The sequence below is a fragment of the Rhinoderma darwinii genome, chromosome 3 (assembly GCF_050947455.1).
Source record: "Rhinoderma darwinii isolate aRhiDar2 chromosome 3, aRhiDar2.hap1, whole genome shotgun sequence".
Taxonomy (NCBI): Eukaryota; Metazoa; Chordata; class Amphibia; order Anura; family Rhinodermatidae; genus Rhinoderma; species Rhinoderma darwinii.
In genome coordinates, this window is record NC_134689.1 from 134125648 (window position 1) to 134143232 (window position 17585).

General features: G+C 40.8%; 1 protein-coding gene across 1 annotated transcript in view; it reads left to right on the forward strand.

The window, feature by feature from the left end:
- The window catches only part of LOC142750387 (dynein axonemal heavy chain 3-like), a 1255980-nt gene that overhangs the window by 1170958 nt on the left and 67437 nt on the right, over positions 1-17585 (forward strand). Inside the window, exons 67-69 of the mRNA XM_075859390.1 lie at positions 2188-2313; positions 7300-7477; positions 16692-16768. Coding sequence (XP_075715505.1) covers positions 2188-2313; positions 7300-7477; positions 16692-16768 — 381 coding nt within the window. The remainder of the gene's footprint in view (positions 1-2187; positions 2314-7299; positions 7478-16691; positions 16769-17585) is intronic.

The window sequence follows — 17585 nt, forward strand, 5'->3', positions numbered from 1 at the left end:
TAAAAACTATTTTCTAAAATGGTAGATTCTAATATAATGGTTAATTAAAGCAGCTTTAATTTAAAGATCAAATTAATCACTATAGATTCAGTAGTATCAGATACTGAAACTGTGTATAATCAGATGAAACAAGTCTCCAAGTAGATCTGTATAGTGGCGTAGCGACTGCGATTGCTGGCGGTGCAACCGTGCTCAGGAGAAAAGGGAGCCCCCGGCAATGGCCTGCGCTGCAGAGCATATGAGGTCCAGATGACGGGCAATATCAGGATTATGTATGCAATGCAACACATAAATAGGATGCCCAACATTGGGAACTTGGATGCGCCATGGCTTGATTTAGGTGCCTGAGAGGCAGCTTTTTTTTAAAAAATGTCAGATCTGGCAGGGGGTTTCCGATCAAAAAGGGGGGTATGGGGCACAGTTCTATCTTGTTACAACCCGGGATCTTTCTTCTAGTAATTCATATATACTAATAGTTGTTCACAGACTTCTCAACAGTGTAGGTGTAAATGGAAAGACATTTTCTTCAGATCACAACAGTTATTACAATATCTGTAGAAGGCGAAAAAAAATATGTTGTTTATTTGTTAATGTACAGCTGAACATAGGCATCAGCTTTTTCTTAGTGGCACCTGTTGTGGGAAACTGATAGGTTAGTTTTCAATCTGCGTAATCCAATTGTGTCCCCTGAATGTGTCAGGGGTGTATTATGAAAATTCCTTGCCCTAGTATATCATACAGATAGTGGTCACATGAGAGAACACGTGACCACTTTATCCATACTGGGCAGAGTACAGTGTGCGCATGTGCAGACTGTAAAAGCCTCCATCTTTTAGAAAACTCTATCTGGACCGTGATCACCCAATGCCCCTCAAAATCACTTAGAGATGCTGGACAGAAAGATACAACTGGATTTTTAGTTTTCAGAAAGGCTAGACAGAGGACATTACCTTTAGCAGTTGACTGAATGACAGCTTTCTTGAATTTGGTTAAGGACTTTAGATTCTCAGGAAACAAATTCAATACTAGTACTACTAGTAAGTAAAATCTGCGCTCCAAAAGCCAAATGGCGATCCTTCCCTTCAGAGCTCTGCTGTGGGTCCAAACAGCAGTGTATTACCACATATGGGATATTGCCGTAATCGGGAGAAATAGCTTTACAAGTTTTGGGGTGCTTTTTATTCTTTATTCCTTGTAAAAATTACATTATATTTTTTCAGAAAAAAAGGTAGATTTTCATTTTCACAGACATATTGCAATAAATACAGCAAAAGACCTGTCAGGTCAAGATGCTGACTATACCCCTAGATAAATTCCTTGAGGTGTGTAGTTTTCCAAATCACTTTTGGGGAGATTCCACTGTTTTGGCACCACCTCTTCAAACCTGATATGGTGCCTAAAATATATTCTAAAAAAAGGGACCCCAAAATCCTCTAGGTGCTCCTTTGCTTCTGAGGCCGGTGCTTCAGTCCAGTATCACACTAGAGCCATATGTGCGATATTTCTAAAAACTGCAGAATCTGGGCAATAAATATTAAGTTGCATGTCTCAGGTAAAACTTTCTGTGTTACAGAAAAAAATGTATTACAAATGAATTTCGCCCAAAAAAATTACATTTTTAATTCCTGTGAAACGCCTAAAGGGTTAATAAACTTTCTGAATGCTGTTTTTAATACCTTGAGGGGTGCAGTTTTTAAAATGGGGTGATTTATGGGGTCTATCTAGTACATAAGGCCCTCAAAGCCACTTCAGAACTGAACTGGTACATGAAAAAATGGCCAAATCTCTGAATCGCTTGGATAGGCAAAAGCATTCCAGAGTTATCACCACATAAAATGACACATGTCAGATTTGAAAAAATGGGGCTGGTCATTGAGGCATCGAGGACCCTTGGTCCTGAAAGGGTTAACATCTCATGCAGTATTCAGGGTATAAGAATATTTTGCCATTTTCAACTCCAGTCTCTTTACCTATAAATACTGGAGGCTGTAGTGTCATTGTATTCAGTAGCGCCAGGAAATTATAAAAGGTTAGAATATTGTATTACTGGGCTACTGTGCATTATTATTCATGCTGAGTATATGTAGAACAGGAAGCTTTACTAATGATGGACACGTTAATATGTAGAATTTCCCATTTGGTAATTACATAGTAATTTCTTCTTATTTAAATCATGACCTTATTCAGCTGACTGAGTGGAAAAATACATATGATTCTTCGCACCCTAACGAGATGGAATTGCCAGACCCATGGGAAGATCTCTTGACTGCTTTTCAGAAACTACTGGTTATACGCTGCCTACGACCCGACAAGGTAAATGAAATGAACAAAGGCATAGCGCAGAATACATGGCTTATGTACATCTTTTTTTCGCATAATCTCATTCTGCAAGCAAAAAAAACGTTTCCATGGTACTGGAAAAAATTGACCCAAGTTCTGTACTTAATAACACAATAAATAAAAAAATGTGATATTCTGTAACATGAATCAGGAATGTTGTGGAATGCTGTTTAAGAGGTTTCCAAATTTAGCAATTAAAAATATCGCCTTCGGATTTTTACCAGTCGCAACAATGTTGCAATCTGCAGGAACTGTGTGGTAAAGCAGCACATCCACATTTACTGTTGTCTGCACAGTGCCTGGTCAGAAGCAGCAGTAAATTAGCCTTAGTCCTCAGGGTATGTTCATACGCTGTCTCTGCAGGCGTATTTTGGCGCGTAAGCGCCTCGAAATACGCCTGTAAAAACGGTAGCTGAACACCTACAAACATCTGCCCATTAAACTCAATGTCACTTCTTGAGCCGTTTTTTGGAGCTGTTTTTCATTGTGTCAATGGAAAAGCAGCTCCAAAAACTACTCCAAAAAACGCCTGAAAAAACTTCTTTAGCTTTAAAAACGACCCCAAAAACATAGTCAAATCCTCACTGATCATATTTTATGTAAGATATATATTATACATGTAATTAGATTATATATCTGTATATATACATATTGTATAATATTCACACAATGTAAAAGGTTAAAATGTGCATGAACCTCATGGCTAAAGTTAAAGCTAAAGCAACGGTAATAGGACAAGCGATTTTCTTGCAATTGTCCCACAAAAAAATATCAAGACAGGGTGAATAAAAGTCACATGCGAATCACACAAGTCACAAGTCTGCTACTATTGCATGACAGTTGCTACTAAACTTCATGTGCAACACCAGCCTAAGGGTATGACAGAAGTTTTCGTTTTTCAGGAGGGGGTAGGGTGGCTTTGATTTGAAGGTATCTTTTTGAGAATATTGTGGCTTGAGGGAAATTCAAGGCAACTAATGTATATAAAACATTTAAGACCATCAAGGCCATAACCTGAGGTTTTGTGGCTAATGGCAAAGTTAAGAAAACTTAAAGGAACACTAAATCTAGAAAAAATAGTGTTAAGGGGAATGTATCACCTAACGTGTCACATTTTCTAAATGTATGTTTATTAAATCTATTTTCGTTACATGATTATGAGGGCAACCATTTTGCCTGAGCTGCTGCTCTGATCTATGAACAGCACTTCAGAGATATGCTTTACAGCGACCACCTAAACATAGAAACCTGTCAGAAAATGACTCATTGACTTCTATCGGAGAGTGTTGTGGGCCTGCTCTGTGACCTGTGCAGAGGTCAGAGTGCAGGGAGGGGGAAGGTGGTGAGCTATGTTCAAAATATATTGGAAATGTTACATTCCATTGTATTCCTGACCTTTATAGATAATGAGAGGAATGCCAAATCAGATGATAGATCACATTTATTTTTCTCCTAATACTTTTCATTTTGAACTGGCACAAGGGAGTGCTTAGAATGCCTTTTTTCCTATTGCAGACATTGCAGTGGGGGAAGGCCGGTTGCCTAAAGGCCCTATTAGACTGGGAAATTTTGGCTAGTTCAAGGAGCGCCGATCAACGAGACAGATCGTTGATCGGCGCTCGTTTGCTACTTTCACAAGGAACTATGTATGGGGACGAGCTCTCGTTACTCCGATCGCTCGTCCTCATTATTATCATGTTGGCAGCTTGTCGGGAGATGTGCTTCCGACAACGATAATATTTCAGTTTTTTTAAAACTATACGATCAGCAGATGAATGAGCGTTTGCTCGTTCATCTGCTGTTTGCTGCCCTGTTTAATTATCGACAACGAGCGTTCTTGACCAGTGTAAAACTCCCTCAGAGACATGCCTAATCTAAGGTTTAAAGAAGGAGAGGAGAAATAAATTATCTTCCGGGGACACATACTAAATAATTTTTCATATATTTCCCACAGTTTTGTTTGCAATATGAGACAGGATAATATAAAAGCAATCAATAACATTGATGGTCTATCAATGTGTGATCAATGGATATCGGACTGACCGTACCACCATGATTAGCAGCACTGTGTCAGGTACTGAATTGAAGGGGCTGTGGCACTCCTGCTGTGTTGCAGCACCTTGATTTCAGTACCCGACTTAGTGCTACTCTCATTTATGTGGCTGAGTCAGATTTTTTAGCTCAGTTTCATTACCCGAACAGGGTTGAGCTGCAGTACCAGACTTACGGTCACAAACTGTGTTGTGTGGAAATCTGCAATGAAGGGGCTTCTTTGCTCCAGCAAGCACCACAGATCTTTCTATGCTAAGTGGTGGGCATCCCGGGCATACCCCCGTAGATAACACATTGATTAATGTAATATCCCAGAAAACCCCTTTAAGGAAGGTATTGTTAGAATGGTTTTTTTTATTGCATTTTCTACATTTAGTGTTCCTTTTAGTAGGTACCCAACTATTAAATATTTAACATTTTCCATTGCTGACCACCTAATTTAGGATACCACAATAACATATATGGGTTCCCAACTAAGAAGATGGTTGGCACTATTTGATTCTAACTTTTCATGGTTTATTTTCCATCACTCTATTTTTACCAAAGCTAAGCTAAATAAGCATTGGTCATGTACTTGAGATAAACAGTGTATGTAAAATATATTTCACCAAAGGTACAGTATGAACAAACAAATTAAAACGTCAGCAGTAGAAAAAAAATCCCAGTATTATAGATTACCTATTACAGATCAATCAGTGGACAATAGTACTGAAAAATAAAAAAAATATCTAGCCCTTCATCCCTTTTTTCTTAAAGAGCGGTAAATGGCATAATGAAAATTTGATGTGCAACCAACAAAAAAATCTAAGTGAAATGAGCTTTCAACAAGAGAAAGCAGCAGGTCTTCCTCAAATCATGCCAGCTTTCCGATGGTGAAGATTGGCACTCAGTAACCGTCATTGCCTTTTTTGTGCATTCCAAAAAAATATTACAGCAGGGAAGAAACAGCAGATGTTGATTCCCAATATTTTATAACAACTCGGCAGTAACTTGCTCCGATGTAGCCAAACTTTCTGTAGGGGATATTTGTGAGGAGTAAATAATTAGGTCAGATCTATTAAATGAGAGCAGAACTTCAACTAATTTGTAGAGACATCAAACTGTGTGTCTTTCCTGTGTCCAATATGTGACTAATATCAATAAATTAACTCCATAGGACATTCACTAAGCTGCAGAAATGAAGAGGCACCGTGATGCATCACATGTATTTCCTTAAGGGAGGATTAGAAGCAATTTTCCATTTATATTTGCTACACATTAGTATTAAGCTTTAGAACGAAATCCTATAAAATATGTAATTTGTTGTATTCATAATTAAGATAGTAAAGTATGGAAAGGGCTTCCATGTCCAAAGCTCTATACAATAATACTTATGTCACCCTACGTACTGTCACAGTGGACCTACGTCTTTACAATTTACATTTGTTTTCACAATATGGCCCTATTCAGACGAGTGTGTCCGTTTTGCGTCCGCAAAAAACAGAGCGTATTTCATGCATTTCTGTTCCGTGTGCCATCGGTGTTTTTGTTTTTTTCTTCATCATTTCTTTAGCAACTGGTGCGTGAAAAATATGCTGTCCGTCTTTTTCACGCACCCATTGACGTCAATGGGTGACGTGGTCCGCAAAAACGTACCAAAATAGGACATGCAGTGAGTTTCAAGCAACGGACACATGCTGCGTGAAAAAACATGGACGTGTGAATAGCCCCATTGAATTGCATAGGTCTGTGTGCTGTCCGTATTTTGCACAGACAGCACACGGACTTGAAATATGCTCGTTTGAATAAGCCCTTAGGGCTCAGATCATATACACTGCCATATTGCAGATCCGTAATACGGTGCCCATAGCTTGCTATTGGGAAATACTGTGCGTTTTCATGTGCATCTGATTTTATATAGAGGCACACAGAGGTATAAATCTGTGAGAAACAAATCCTGACATGTTCCAACACATGCCATATTATGTAGGTATTCTCCCCTATATGCATTGATTTTAGGGGAGAATACAGTGCCGCACATAAGCCTTATAGCTAATATGAACACGTACAGTGCTGGTGTACATGCTCCATACATGCAGCTTTGCCGAGTGCATGGACCATAACACTAATTTTGTCTCACAGATATATAATATTTATAATTACCAAGTAAGTGTAAGATCACAAAGGCACATTGCCTCATTGATAAAAGAATCAGTATGCACATTATCCTTTTAGGGTTTCCATTGGTGTTATCTACCATAAGGAGTAGGGTATGTTCACACAGAGTATTTTGCAGGCAGAAAATTCTGCCTCAAAATTCCATCTGGAATTTTGAGGCAGATTTTGATCTGCCTACATGCCGTATGCCGCTTTTTTTGTGGCAGTTTTCGCCCGCGGCTATGGAGCGCTGCAGGCAAAAAAACGCAGCGAAATATGCTTTCTCTGCCTCACATTGTTGTCAATGGGAGGTCAGAGACGTAAACGCCCGAAGTTAGGGCATGTCGCTTCTTTTTCCCGCGAGACCGTTTTTGCGCTCGCGGGAAAAAAACGCCTTTGCCTCCCTTTGAATTCAATGGGAGGCATTTTCGGCCGTTTTTTGGCACATTTTCCGACACGGTTTCCGCGTCAAAAAACTCTATGTGAACTGGCCCGTACATTCCATTTATACCCTATAAGTAGCAATACAGACTCCAAATCCGTATAGAACAGCATCCATTTTTTTTATTTCCCCAAATTAAACTTAAACACAAATCATACATGACATCTACTATTCCTAGACTTACTGCTCAACTCGAAACTTGATATTTGGGAACTAATTTTATAATTACTGATCTTGTGAATAATACGTACAGTCCTGCTTGTAATATTTTTTCGTTTTGTAGTGCAATATCTCATTTTCCGTTCTTGTTTTTTTATTTTTTTTTTTAGGTAATTCCAGCAGTCCAGCAATATATCATTGGTAAAATGGGCCCAGCTTACATTGACCCTCCAACATTTGACCTTCCGAGTAGTTACATGGATTCCACCTCTAGCATACCACTTATATTTGTCTTGTCATCTGGAGCTGATCCTTTACAACTGCTGATTAAATTTGCGGAAGAGCAAGGTGATGATAATTATATTATTGAAACTGATGATCTACATCTAAATGACGCAACATAGTCAAGAATTATCTAGGCTTTACCATCTAATGAACAAAGATTAGAAGCCATCTAGCGAGGTTATTTCATTGTTTATCGTTCCCTGTATAAAGTGGTCACATTTTGACTGGACATCTTTCAAGAAACTAGAAGACTAGAACACATGTTTGTTCTGTGGATGTATCCACATGTTCCGAATTTGTGGCATTATTTCACAAGGCTGCTGCATTGCTGCCACCTTTTTGTTAAACCGCAGCATTTTATGATGCAATTTTGATTAAATTACAGCAAAGAATGCCCCAAAATTGGTATATGTGAATATGCCCTTTCTACAAAACGTTAGTGTGTAGTCCCAGCCTCGGTGGATGGCAGTATTATGGCTCAGTTTTGTACAGAGCTCTATTAGGACACTAACAGAGATGCATGGGGCCTTACTATACCTTCGTATGTCTCCGATTTCAGACAGAGACATACATAGGTATTTTCTATGTCGTAAATCGGTACAAATCCATCAGAACAAATTGTGGCATGCTCCATCAGATGCCATACATACAGATATTTTGTGCCCTAGAAGCATTGCTACTAGGGGAGAATATATCTGTACATACAGCATCCAGCGTAGCATGGTACGGCATCACATGTCCATGTGCCATCGTACCAGCCTTCTGCACTCGGCTAATCACGAGTAGTAAAATAATCATGAATTACTCCGCAGTGTAACTAGATGTTATTTTCAAGGATTTAACCTTCAAGATAAACAAAAACAAAAAAATGAAGAGTATGAGAAATAACAGCCACAACATCATTGTCAGTATTACAAAATTAAAGCGAGAATAGGAGGCAAGACGGGTAGTCAGTTACATATTTGTGTGATGGAAACACCATTATTTCTGACAACCTGCCAAGTTCCTGCAAGCTATTAGCGAAAGGATATGAAAACAAGCAAAATAATCACATTTCCATTTAGTCCAAACAAACTATCTTTGTAGAATTCCGCTCTTTCCAATTTTTATCTTTTTTTAGCGTTCGCTTAAGCCATTACTCTCGCTTACATCCTAAATTTGTCGAGGGGTGTAACATTTTACAATTCATTTTCTTCCTTTCAGATAAATAGCAATTCAGAACATTGATATGCTTAAACGATCTGCAGGTTCCGTAAGAAAAAAACTGACAGCTATTGCTTGGTTTATTGCCAGTTTGTTAGACTGCTTGTTTTATGATTTTTTAAGTGGTGGCTGCACCTATTACAAGGAAACATGTGGTACAATTTGATGGCAGATAATTGGTTATTATCTCATCCGTGTTTTCCGTCTCCTTATGTCACACACAGGTTTTTTATCCGTATGAAAACTAACAAGAGGCAGTATTTTTCTGAGGTATAGACCCATTGGGGATACTGCCAACAAACCTAGAATAATTAGTTTTGCAGAGAATACTGCCGAAGAACAATACAGACAATGCATAAACCTTGACTACAACAATTATAGAAATACAAGATAAAACTGCACACACCATTCAGCTTATTTTATTGATTGTGTAAATAAAAGACAAAAAAAATTCATAGTAATACACCAAACATTTAATGATATAGTGTATAAGAAATTTTTACTTCCCTTTGAAGTTTTAAGTATCCAATATTTATTAGTATTGCATTATTTTCCAGTCCTGTTCAAAGCAGAATATAAAGGAAATTATTGCTTGAGATTTAGGGACCAAATGGAAAATGTCTATGTTTATTATCTGCACATACAGTACACAGGCTGTAAGGCTAGGTTCGCCACACGTAAATATTCCCTATATACACCGAGAAAATTGGTCCAATAGACTTTCATTAGCCAAAAAAGAGTGTCCCTTTGGAAGACATTTGGCTAGTATACGTCAAGATACGGTTGCTTCAACTGTACTGAAAAGTGCAGTTGACTTTGATATTTGCACATATCTGTATACAAAAAAATAAACAGCGCAGTATATGTTTTTTGTGTTACATTAGTCAGTGGCAGATGTTTCCAGCTGTATTGGCATACAATTGCTTGCATTTGGCGTTTTAAATGGACCTGCCTAACGTAATTTTCAATCATGGTGTAAACCTATTCTTACTTTGCTCACAGTTTTACACCAAATGCAAAAAAATGGTATAGGATAGGAGAACATGCACAAAAAGGCAGTCAATCGCTATAAGGGCATGTTCACACGTGGCGGAATTGCTGTGGAATTCCGCTGCGGACAGTCTGCAGTGGAATTCTCCAGCGGACGTTTTTTACAGTTGTCTCAATACATTTTTAGGCAAGTTAGTTCAGACGTTTGCGGGAAACTCCGCTGCGGACCATAGGCTGCAGTGCAGAATTTTCCCTCCGCAGCATGCACTGTCTGTTGCGGAGAAGCCGAATTTCACTGCAGATTTCAGCCTTTGCAATGCAAAAACTGAAATCTGTGGCAAGTCCGCTGTGTTTTCTGCAACGTCTGAATTACCTGTCAAATATGCAAATGTTGGTGCAGATTCGTTGCGTAATTGCCCCGAATCTGCACCAACATTTGCAGCGGAAAAACTCTGCCACGTGTGAACATGCCCTAATAATTTAGCTCATGTGAGTGCCATTTTCTTCTTCAGGTTTACTGCAAAAGAAACTTTTAGAAATGTGCCCTATTGTATATAAATTGTTAACCCCTTCCCACCGCAGCCATTTTTCGGATTTTCATTTTTGTTTTTTCCTTCCTACCTTCCAAAAGCCATAACTTTTTTATTTTTCCGTCGATATAGTCCTATGAGGGCTTGATTTTTGCGGGACGAGTTGCGCTAGGGCTCCGTTCCAACTTTCAGTCAGAGCTTTCCGTCGGAACGGAGCCCTGACAGACACAAATGAAAACCATAGGTTTCCGTTTCCATCACCATTGATTTCAATAGTCACGGATCCGGTGCCAATGGTTTCCGTTTGTCTCCATTGTACAAGGGTTTCGTCGTTTTGACGGAATCAGTAGCATAGTCGACTACGGTATTGATTCAGTCAAAACGACTGAACCCTTGCACAACAGAGATTAGGCTTCGTTAACATCTGTTCTAGGGCTCCGTTCCGACATTCTGTCGGAACTTTCCAGCGGAACAGAGCCCTAACAGACACAAATGTAGACTATGCTATTGATTCCGTCAAAACGATGGAATCCTTGCACAACGGAGACAAACGTACATCTTTGGCAAAGGATCCGTCACCACTATGGTTTCCGTTTGTGTCTGTCAGGGCTCCGTTCCGACGGAAAGCTCAGACGAAACGTCGGAACAGAGCCTCAGCGCAGATGTGAACGAAGCCTTACATTGACACCAATGTTAAAAATAACTGATCGATTAGACATCTGTTTTTTTGAACGGAGAAAAGGGTCCTGGCCTCTGCACTTTTATATCCGTCAAAAAAACGGACGACTAACATATCGGAAGCAAACGGATGCAATTAAAAATCCCATTGATTTCAATGGGATTTTTAACGGATCCGTTTTTATCAGTTATTTTAGTATACAAACGGATCAAAGTAACGGATTATACAACGCAAGTGAGAACTTAGCCTAGGGCTGAATTATCATAGTATTTAGGTCAGGTTTTGTGTGGCAGTTTAAGGGCATGACCACACGTGGCGGAATTTCACTGAAATTCCGCTGCGGACACTCCGCAGCGTTAATCCGCAGCGGAGCCGTTTGTCCATTGACTTACACTTTAATTTAGCAGTGTTCGTTTAGACGAGGCGTAAAATTCCGCTGCGGAGCATAGGCTGCGGAGCGGAATTTGGTGTCCGCAGCATGCTCTGTCTGTTGCGGAGCAGTGGCGGACTCATGGCGGAATTTCTCCATTGACTTCAATGGAGATTCAAAGTTCCGCAATGAAGTCCGCAGCTGTCATGCACATGTCATGTGTGCTGCGGATGCGTCTTGCTTTTTTGCCATGACATTTCTTCATTCTGGCTGGACCTATGTATTTCTAGGTCTACAGCCAGACTGAGGAAGTCAATGGGGCTCCCGTAATTACGGGAGCGTTGCTAGGAGACGTCAGTAAATAGTCACTGTCCAGGGTGCTGAAAGAGTTAAGCGATCGGCAGTAACTGTTTCTGCACCCGGGACAGTGACTACCGATCCCAATATAGATGTATCTGTAAAAAAAAATGAAGTTCGTACTTACCGAGAACTCCCTGCTTCTGTCTCCAGTCCGGCCTCCCAGGATGACGTTTGAGTCTAAGTGACGGCTGCAGCCAATCACAGGCCAAGCACAGGCTGCAGCGGTCACATGGACTGGCGCGTCATCCAGGGAGGTCGGGCTGGATGCCGAAAGAGGGACGCGTCACCAAGACAACGGCCGGTAAGTATGAAATTCGTTCACTTTCACTAGGGAAAGTGCTGTCCCTTCTCTCTATCCTGCACTGATAGGGAGAAGGGAAGCACTTTTCCCGCAGTCCGCAGCAGCTAGTCCGCATCAATTTTCTGCACATTTTGTGCAGATCCGCAGCCGTAATCCGCAACCCGGATTAGGTGCGGCATTGATGCGGACAGTTGCGGAGGAAATCCGCCACGTGTGGTCATGCCCTAAGGCTGAATGCAAATGATGCATATTACATACTCCCGCAGCGTAATACAGCACCAGCAAAGTAAATGATACTTCAAGAAATCTCATCCAGACATTGCAGATTTTTATCTTACACGTAAATTGACCTGCGGTGCGTATTTTAAAATCTGCAGCATGTCAATTTGTCTTGCATTTCTGCTTACGACTTGTTTCTGACTAGTTTTAAAAAAAGAACATACCAAAATCAACAGCAAAAAAAGGAACCTATTTATGCATCAAAATTTAAAAACTGCACCTAAAAACCCATCAAAAACCACACTGTTAGGTTTGGATTATACCTACGGAAATTACCTGCCTTTACCTGCGGTTTTGATGCGGATTTTCTGCACCAAATTCCGCAATGTGTGCATGTAGAATAAATACTGCAGATTTTCCGCATCGGATGTCATTGCGGAAAATCCACAGCATAATACAGTAGCAGCAGTGTGGGTGAGATTTGAACAAATATCATCCACAGGCAGCGTAAGGAACCAGATGAAAAACTGTTCATAAACTGAACTGTCGTGCGTTATTTTTAATCCGCAGAATGTCAATATATGTTGCGGAATTGCTGTTTTTCTGTTGCAGGTTTTTTTAAATTCAATGGGGAGGTAAAACACGCAACAAATAGCAGATGTTGTGATTTTTGCAGCGGAAAAGCTGCAATTCCGATGCAAAAATCACAACTGAAAAAAAAGCCTATACTTACCCAGATCTCTATGCTCCAGCCGCCAGCACGGCCTTCAGGGATTACATTTCATCCCATGCGTCTGCTGCAGCCAATCACAGGTTGCAGGGGTCACATGGGATGAAACATCATCCCAGGAGGCCGAGCTGCAGGACATCAGAGGGATGCGTCGCCATGGCCATATATAATTATAGCCTTTTTTAACGTGCTACGGACATTACGGCCAAAAAACATCACCACAATTTGGTGCGGTTTTTCGTCCGAAATTCCCTACGGCGTCTAGGGCGGATACGCTATGTATTTTTATGCAGCGTATCCACCCTATGTGAACATACCCTAGAAGTTTTTTTCAGCTGTTTTGATAGCATTCAGCATTTTTTAAAGTCATTTTCATCCCATAGACCTAAATCTAAAACTGAAACTGGCTTTGTGAACTTTGATGCACTTTTTGGAACATTTTTTATGGCGCTTTCAGAGGCGTAACTTGAAACTTTGGGGCCCCAATGCAAAGTCTATAACAGGGCCCCCACCAACCATATATCATTTATAATACTGGTGTCTTCTTATGCAACTGAGGGGCTTTTGGCTCCTCTTAGGTTGAAGGCCCGGGTGCGACTGCTACCTCTTCACCCCCTATAGCTACGCCCTTGGGTGCTTTTGGTGTGCATTTTTTGGTAGATTTTGGATATATTCAGAGCAAAATATGGTCACGTTACTTTACTGTTTATTTCAATTAAAGAGACTTTCTGAAATTACATATAAATTACTTTATACAGGTTACCTGCCCTAAAGTCATGCCGTCTTTATTTCTTTACTTACATGATGCTCCCAGAGCTGGTTTTAGACAAAGTGTGGCCCTGAGCAAAGTTAAAATTGGGGCCCTAAATGCTGAATTACTGTATCAATAACGCAGTCAATTCAGAAGGCGGTGTGCAGAGAACTGCATTGCTGAGTTCCAGCGCGTCCAGAAGTGTTGCAAGCCCCAAAGAATATGTCCCCCCTCTCACACAAAACATGATCTATATACATATACAGTTAATAAATGATACCACTATACCAGATTAAATACCTGCATACCGTTACAGAACATAACTCACCATTATAAGACCAATATTACCAATAATAACACAATATAAGATCCAAATAATACCACCACACCATGACCACAGTCACTGAATAATACCCCCATACTGTTACTGAATAATACTGCCACACTATAACCACAGTGACTGAATCATACCCCCGTACTGTTACTGAATAATACCGCCACACCATAACCACATAGTGACTCAATAATACCCCCATACTGTTACTGAATAATACCGCAACACCATAACTACAGTGACTGAATAATAACCCCGACTGTTACTGAATAATACCACCACACCATAACCACATAGTCACTGAATAATACCCCCATATGGTTACTGAATAACACCACCACACCATAACCAGATAGTGACTGAATAATACCCCCATACTGTTACTGAAAAATACCACCAAACCATAACCACATAGTGACTGAATAATACTGCCACACCATAACCACATAGTGACTGAATAATACCGCCATACTGTTACTGAATAAAAACCACTATACAAAGTCCAATTTTACCACCATATAGTGACCATATAGTGGTAGGTGCCAGTTATACACAGGAGCTCTGCAGACGATATAAGTGATTACAGCACATTTATATCTAGTGACTCACAGGTGATGTTTTCTCTGATTAGAGTCGTTCTCTTTCCCTTTTTTTCTCCATCCGGCCAAGACCAATGTGAGGATTAACTCCAGCCACGTCTGGTCTCTGCAGCATTTGACACACAGACATGTTGGTTTCTTGCTTTTCCCGCACCCTCCCCACCTATACCCCATCATCTAAACAAACTTGTAATCCACAGTGCCACAGATGGTAATAATGATCCCTCAGTGCTTGACACAATAAAAGTGCCCCCTCAGTAACCGTGCCCCCTTTGTGCCCCCACACAGAAATAAAGCCCCCTTTGTGCCCTGAATATAGCACCACAGCAGTCCCTGTAGATAGCGCCAAACACCACCCGCTATAGATAGCACCACACACAGCCCCCTGTAGATAGTGCCACACACAGCCCCCTGTAGATAGCACCACACACAGCCCCCTGTAGATAGCACCACACAGTCCACCCCCCTTGTATAAAGTGCCACACAGCCCCCCTTGTATATAGTGCCACACTGATCCCTTCACTTGTCCATAGTGACACACAGCCCCCTCTCCCTTGCGTATAGTACCCCACAGCCCCGCTTGCATATAGTGCTAACAGCCCCCCCTTGTATAGTGCCACACAGCTCCCCCTCCCTTGTATGTAGTGTCACACAGGCCCCCTTAGTAGATAATGCCCCACAGTTCCCCGCTTGTATATAGCGGCACACAGCAATCCCCTCCCATGTATATAGTGCCACACAGCAAACCCCCCCCCCCTCCTTGTATAGTGCCACACAGCCTCCCCTTGTATATAGTGCCAACAGCCCCCCGGGTATAGTGCCACAAAGCTCCCCCTCGTTGTATATAGTGCCACACAGCCCCCCCCCTGTATATAGTGCCATACAGCAAACCCCCTTGTATATAATGCCACACAGCAACCCTTTTCCTTGTATATAGCGCCACACAGCAAACCCCACCCCCTTATATATAGTGCCACACAGCACCAACAACATTTTTTTTACTTACATTGCCCTATTCCTGCAACAAACAGAGTGCTTCACAGCCTCCGGGCGGGACCCTTGCGCATGTCAGAGAGAGGCAGCGACATCATCACGCCGGCCTGCACAGGAATTTTTCCCAGCGCCTTAGTTGCCTGCAGCATATAGTATTCAATTGTATCTGCATCCTGAGGTGCTAGCAACGCCACCGGGCATGTGGGGGCCCGTGCCGTGCAGCCCATAAATGTTATTGCCTTGTGCCCTGTAGCTGCTAAGGCTGCTTTAGTGGGCAGGGGGCTCTAAGAGGATGGGGGCCCTGGGCAATTGCCCAGTTTGTCCCACCTAACATCGGCCCTCCTGCAGGATGCTCCTGCAACTGTTTTGCCCCTATCCATTCTATTTGTTTTCTGTTTGTAGTCTAGCTGGAAACTGCTACTGTTATACCAGGTGACTACTACTCTACACAGAGAACAGGGGCAGCAGTCCCATAGTCATCACTATTGCTGAACATTGAACCCAACACTGAGCCTAAAGTGCTATGCAAAAATAATTACACAAAAGGAAACACTGTCAGATATATTGTAAAATAAGCTTGCTGTAGTCATGTTTTCTAGACGTCTACATGGCTAGTGTGTAATATGTTCATAGATTTTTCTCTTTTTTTTTCATTATTCTGTTGAAATAAAGAATTGCTAGTGTCATATACAAATAATAAAAACATGACACTCAAATAATAAAAACCACTGTGATTACAATATACACTAGTGCAATTAGTTCAAGCCAGAAGACGATGAATATGATGAACCATGTAGCAATTCAACTATTCCTATTATTTCTCTCTTTTCTATCCATTTTCTAAGTGCATTCAGTGTTAATCACCTTGTTCCCTTGTTCCTCTATGACTTGATCATGTCTAGTGTATCCAAAGGTAATTTCAAAGCTTACGCCTTGTTTGGTATTTATCTGTCAGATTCTTATTTCTCCTGATATTGTGCTGGTAATCTATCTCCATTTTATCTTGGATTAAGAAGAACAGCATCTGCAGAATCAATGTGCGATAGCATTATTCTTGGTGAATGGTTTGATTTTCTGTAAGAACACAAAGAAGCAAGAGATTTGTATTGCCTAGCTAGAACACCTCCAGCCCAAAATACATTCCATTACTTCTACCTACTTAGGAATTAATTTGAGAAGTAAACACTTTTTTAACTAAAACTTTTTTGTTATTTTCAGAAATGGGCGGTATGAATCTACAAACAATTTCACTGGGTCAAGGGCAAGGTCCTATTGCTCGAAAAATGATTGAGAAGGTAAGATTCTTTCCAATAATTACATAATTAATGGAAACTAAACTCAGCTAGACATACACGGCCCAATTTCACAGATCCATATGGTGATCGATGCAAGAATTGTGCTATATAGGTAGGCGTTAATTGTTTCTTATTCTGTTAATCTAAAGCACTTAATATTATACAAGAAGTTTTTCTAATATGTTGGAGAAAATTTGTAAACATGAAGACAATCCTGATCTTTCTTCTCACCCTCAAAATATCTGAGGATAGTTAGATGAGGTAACTCAGTTTTTGTACTAAAATTTGTCATACGGAAATACTGGTAATTATTGCTAGTCATTTGAAGCAGGGAGAGTATGTCTGATCTGTCTTTTAGTCGGATGAGAAGTGGTCACCAAGTTGGCAATAGAATACTTGGTGTATCTTCTGCAGTGCCGGCCTTAGTATAGATGGTGCCCCATGTGAAATTATCTTTTGGCGCCCCAACCCTATCATATAAAAAATGCCCTATAAAAAAGTATAATGCCCTCCCACAGTATAATGCCCTATATAGTGTCCCCCACAAAGTATAATGCCTCTTTAGTGTCCCCATACAGATTAATAATCATTTTTAATAATATAACCTCTTCAAGGACACAGTATTTTGTCCTCTAATTGTGCTCACGCAGTATTATGCCCCCTAAGTGCCACACACAGTATATTGCCCCCTGTAGTGCCCCTACACTTTATGATGTACGCTAAGTGGCCTCCACACAGTATAATGCCCCCCTCCCCTGGCTGCCACACACAGCCCAACCTTGTAGATAGTCGTCCCCCCCTGTAGATTGTGCCATAC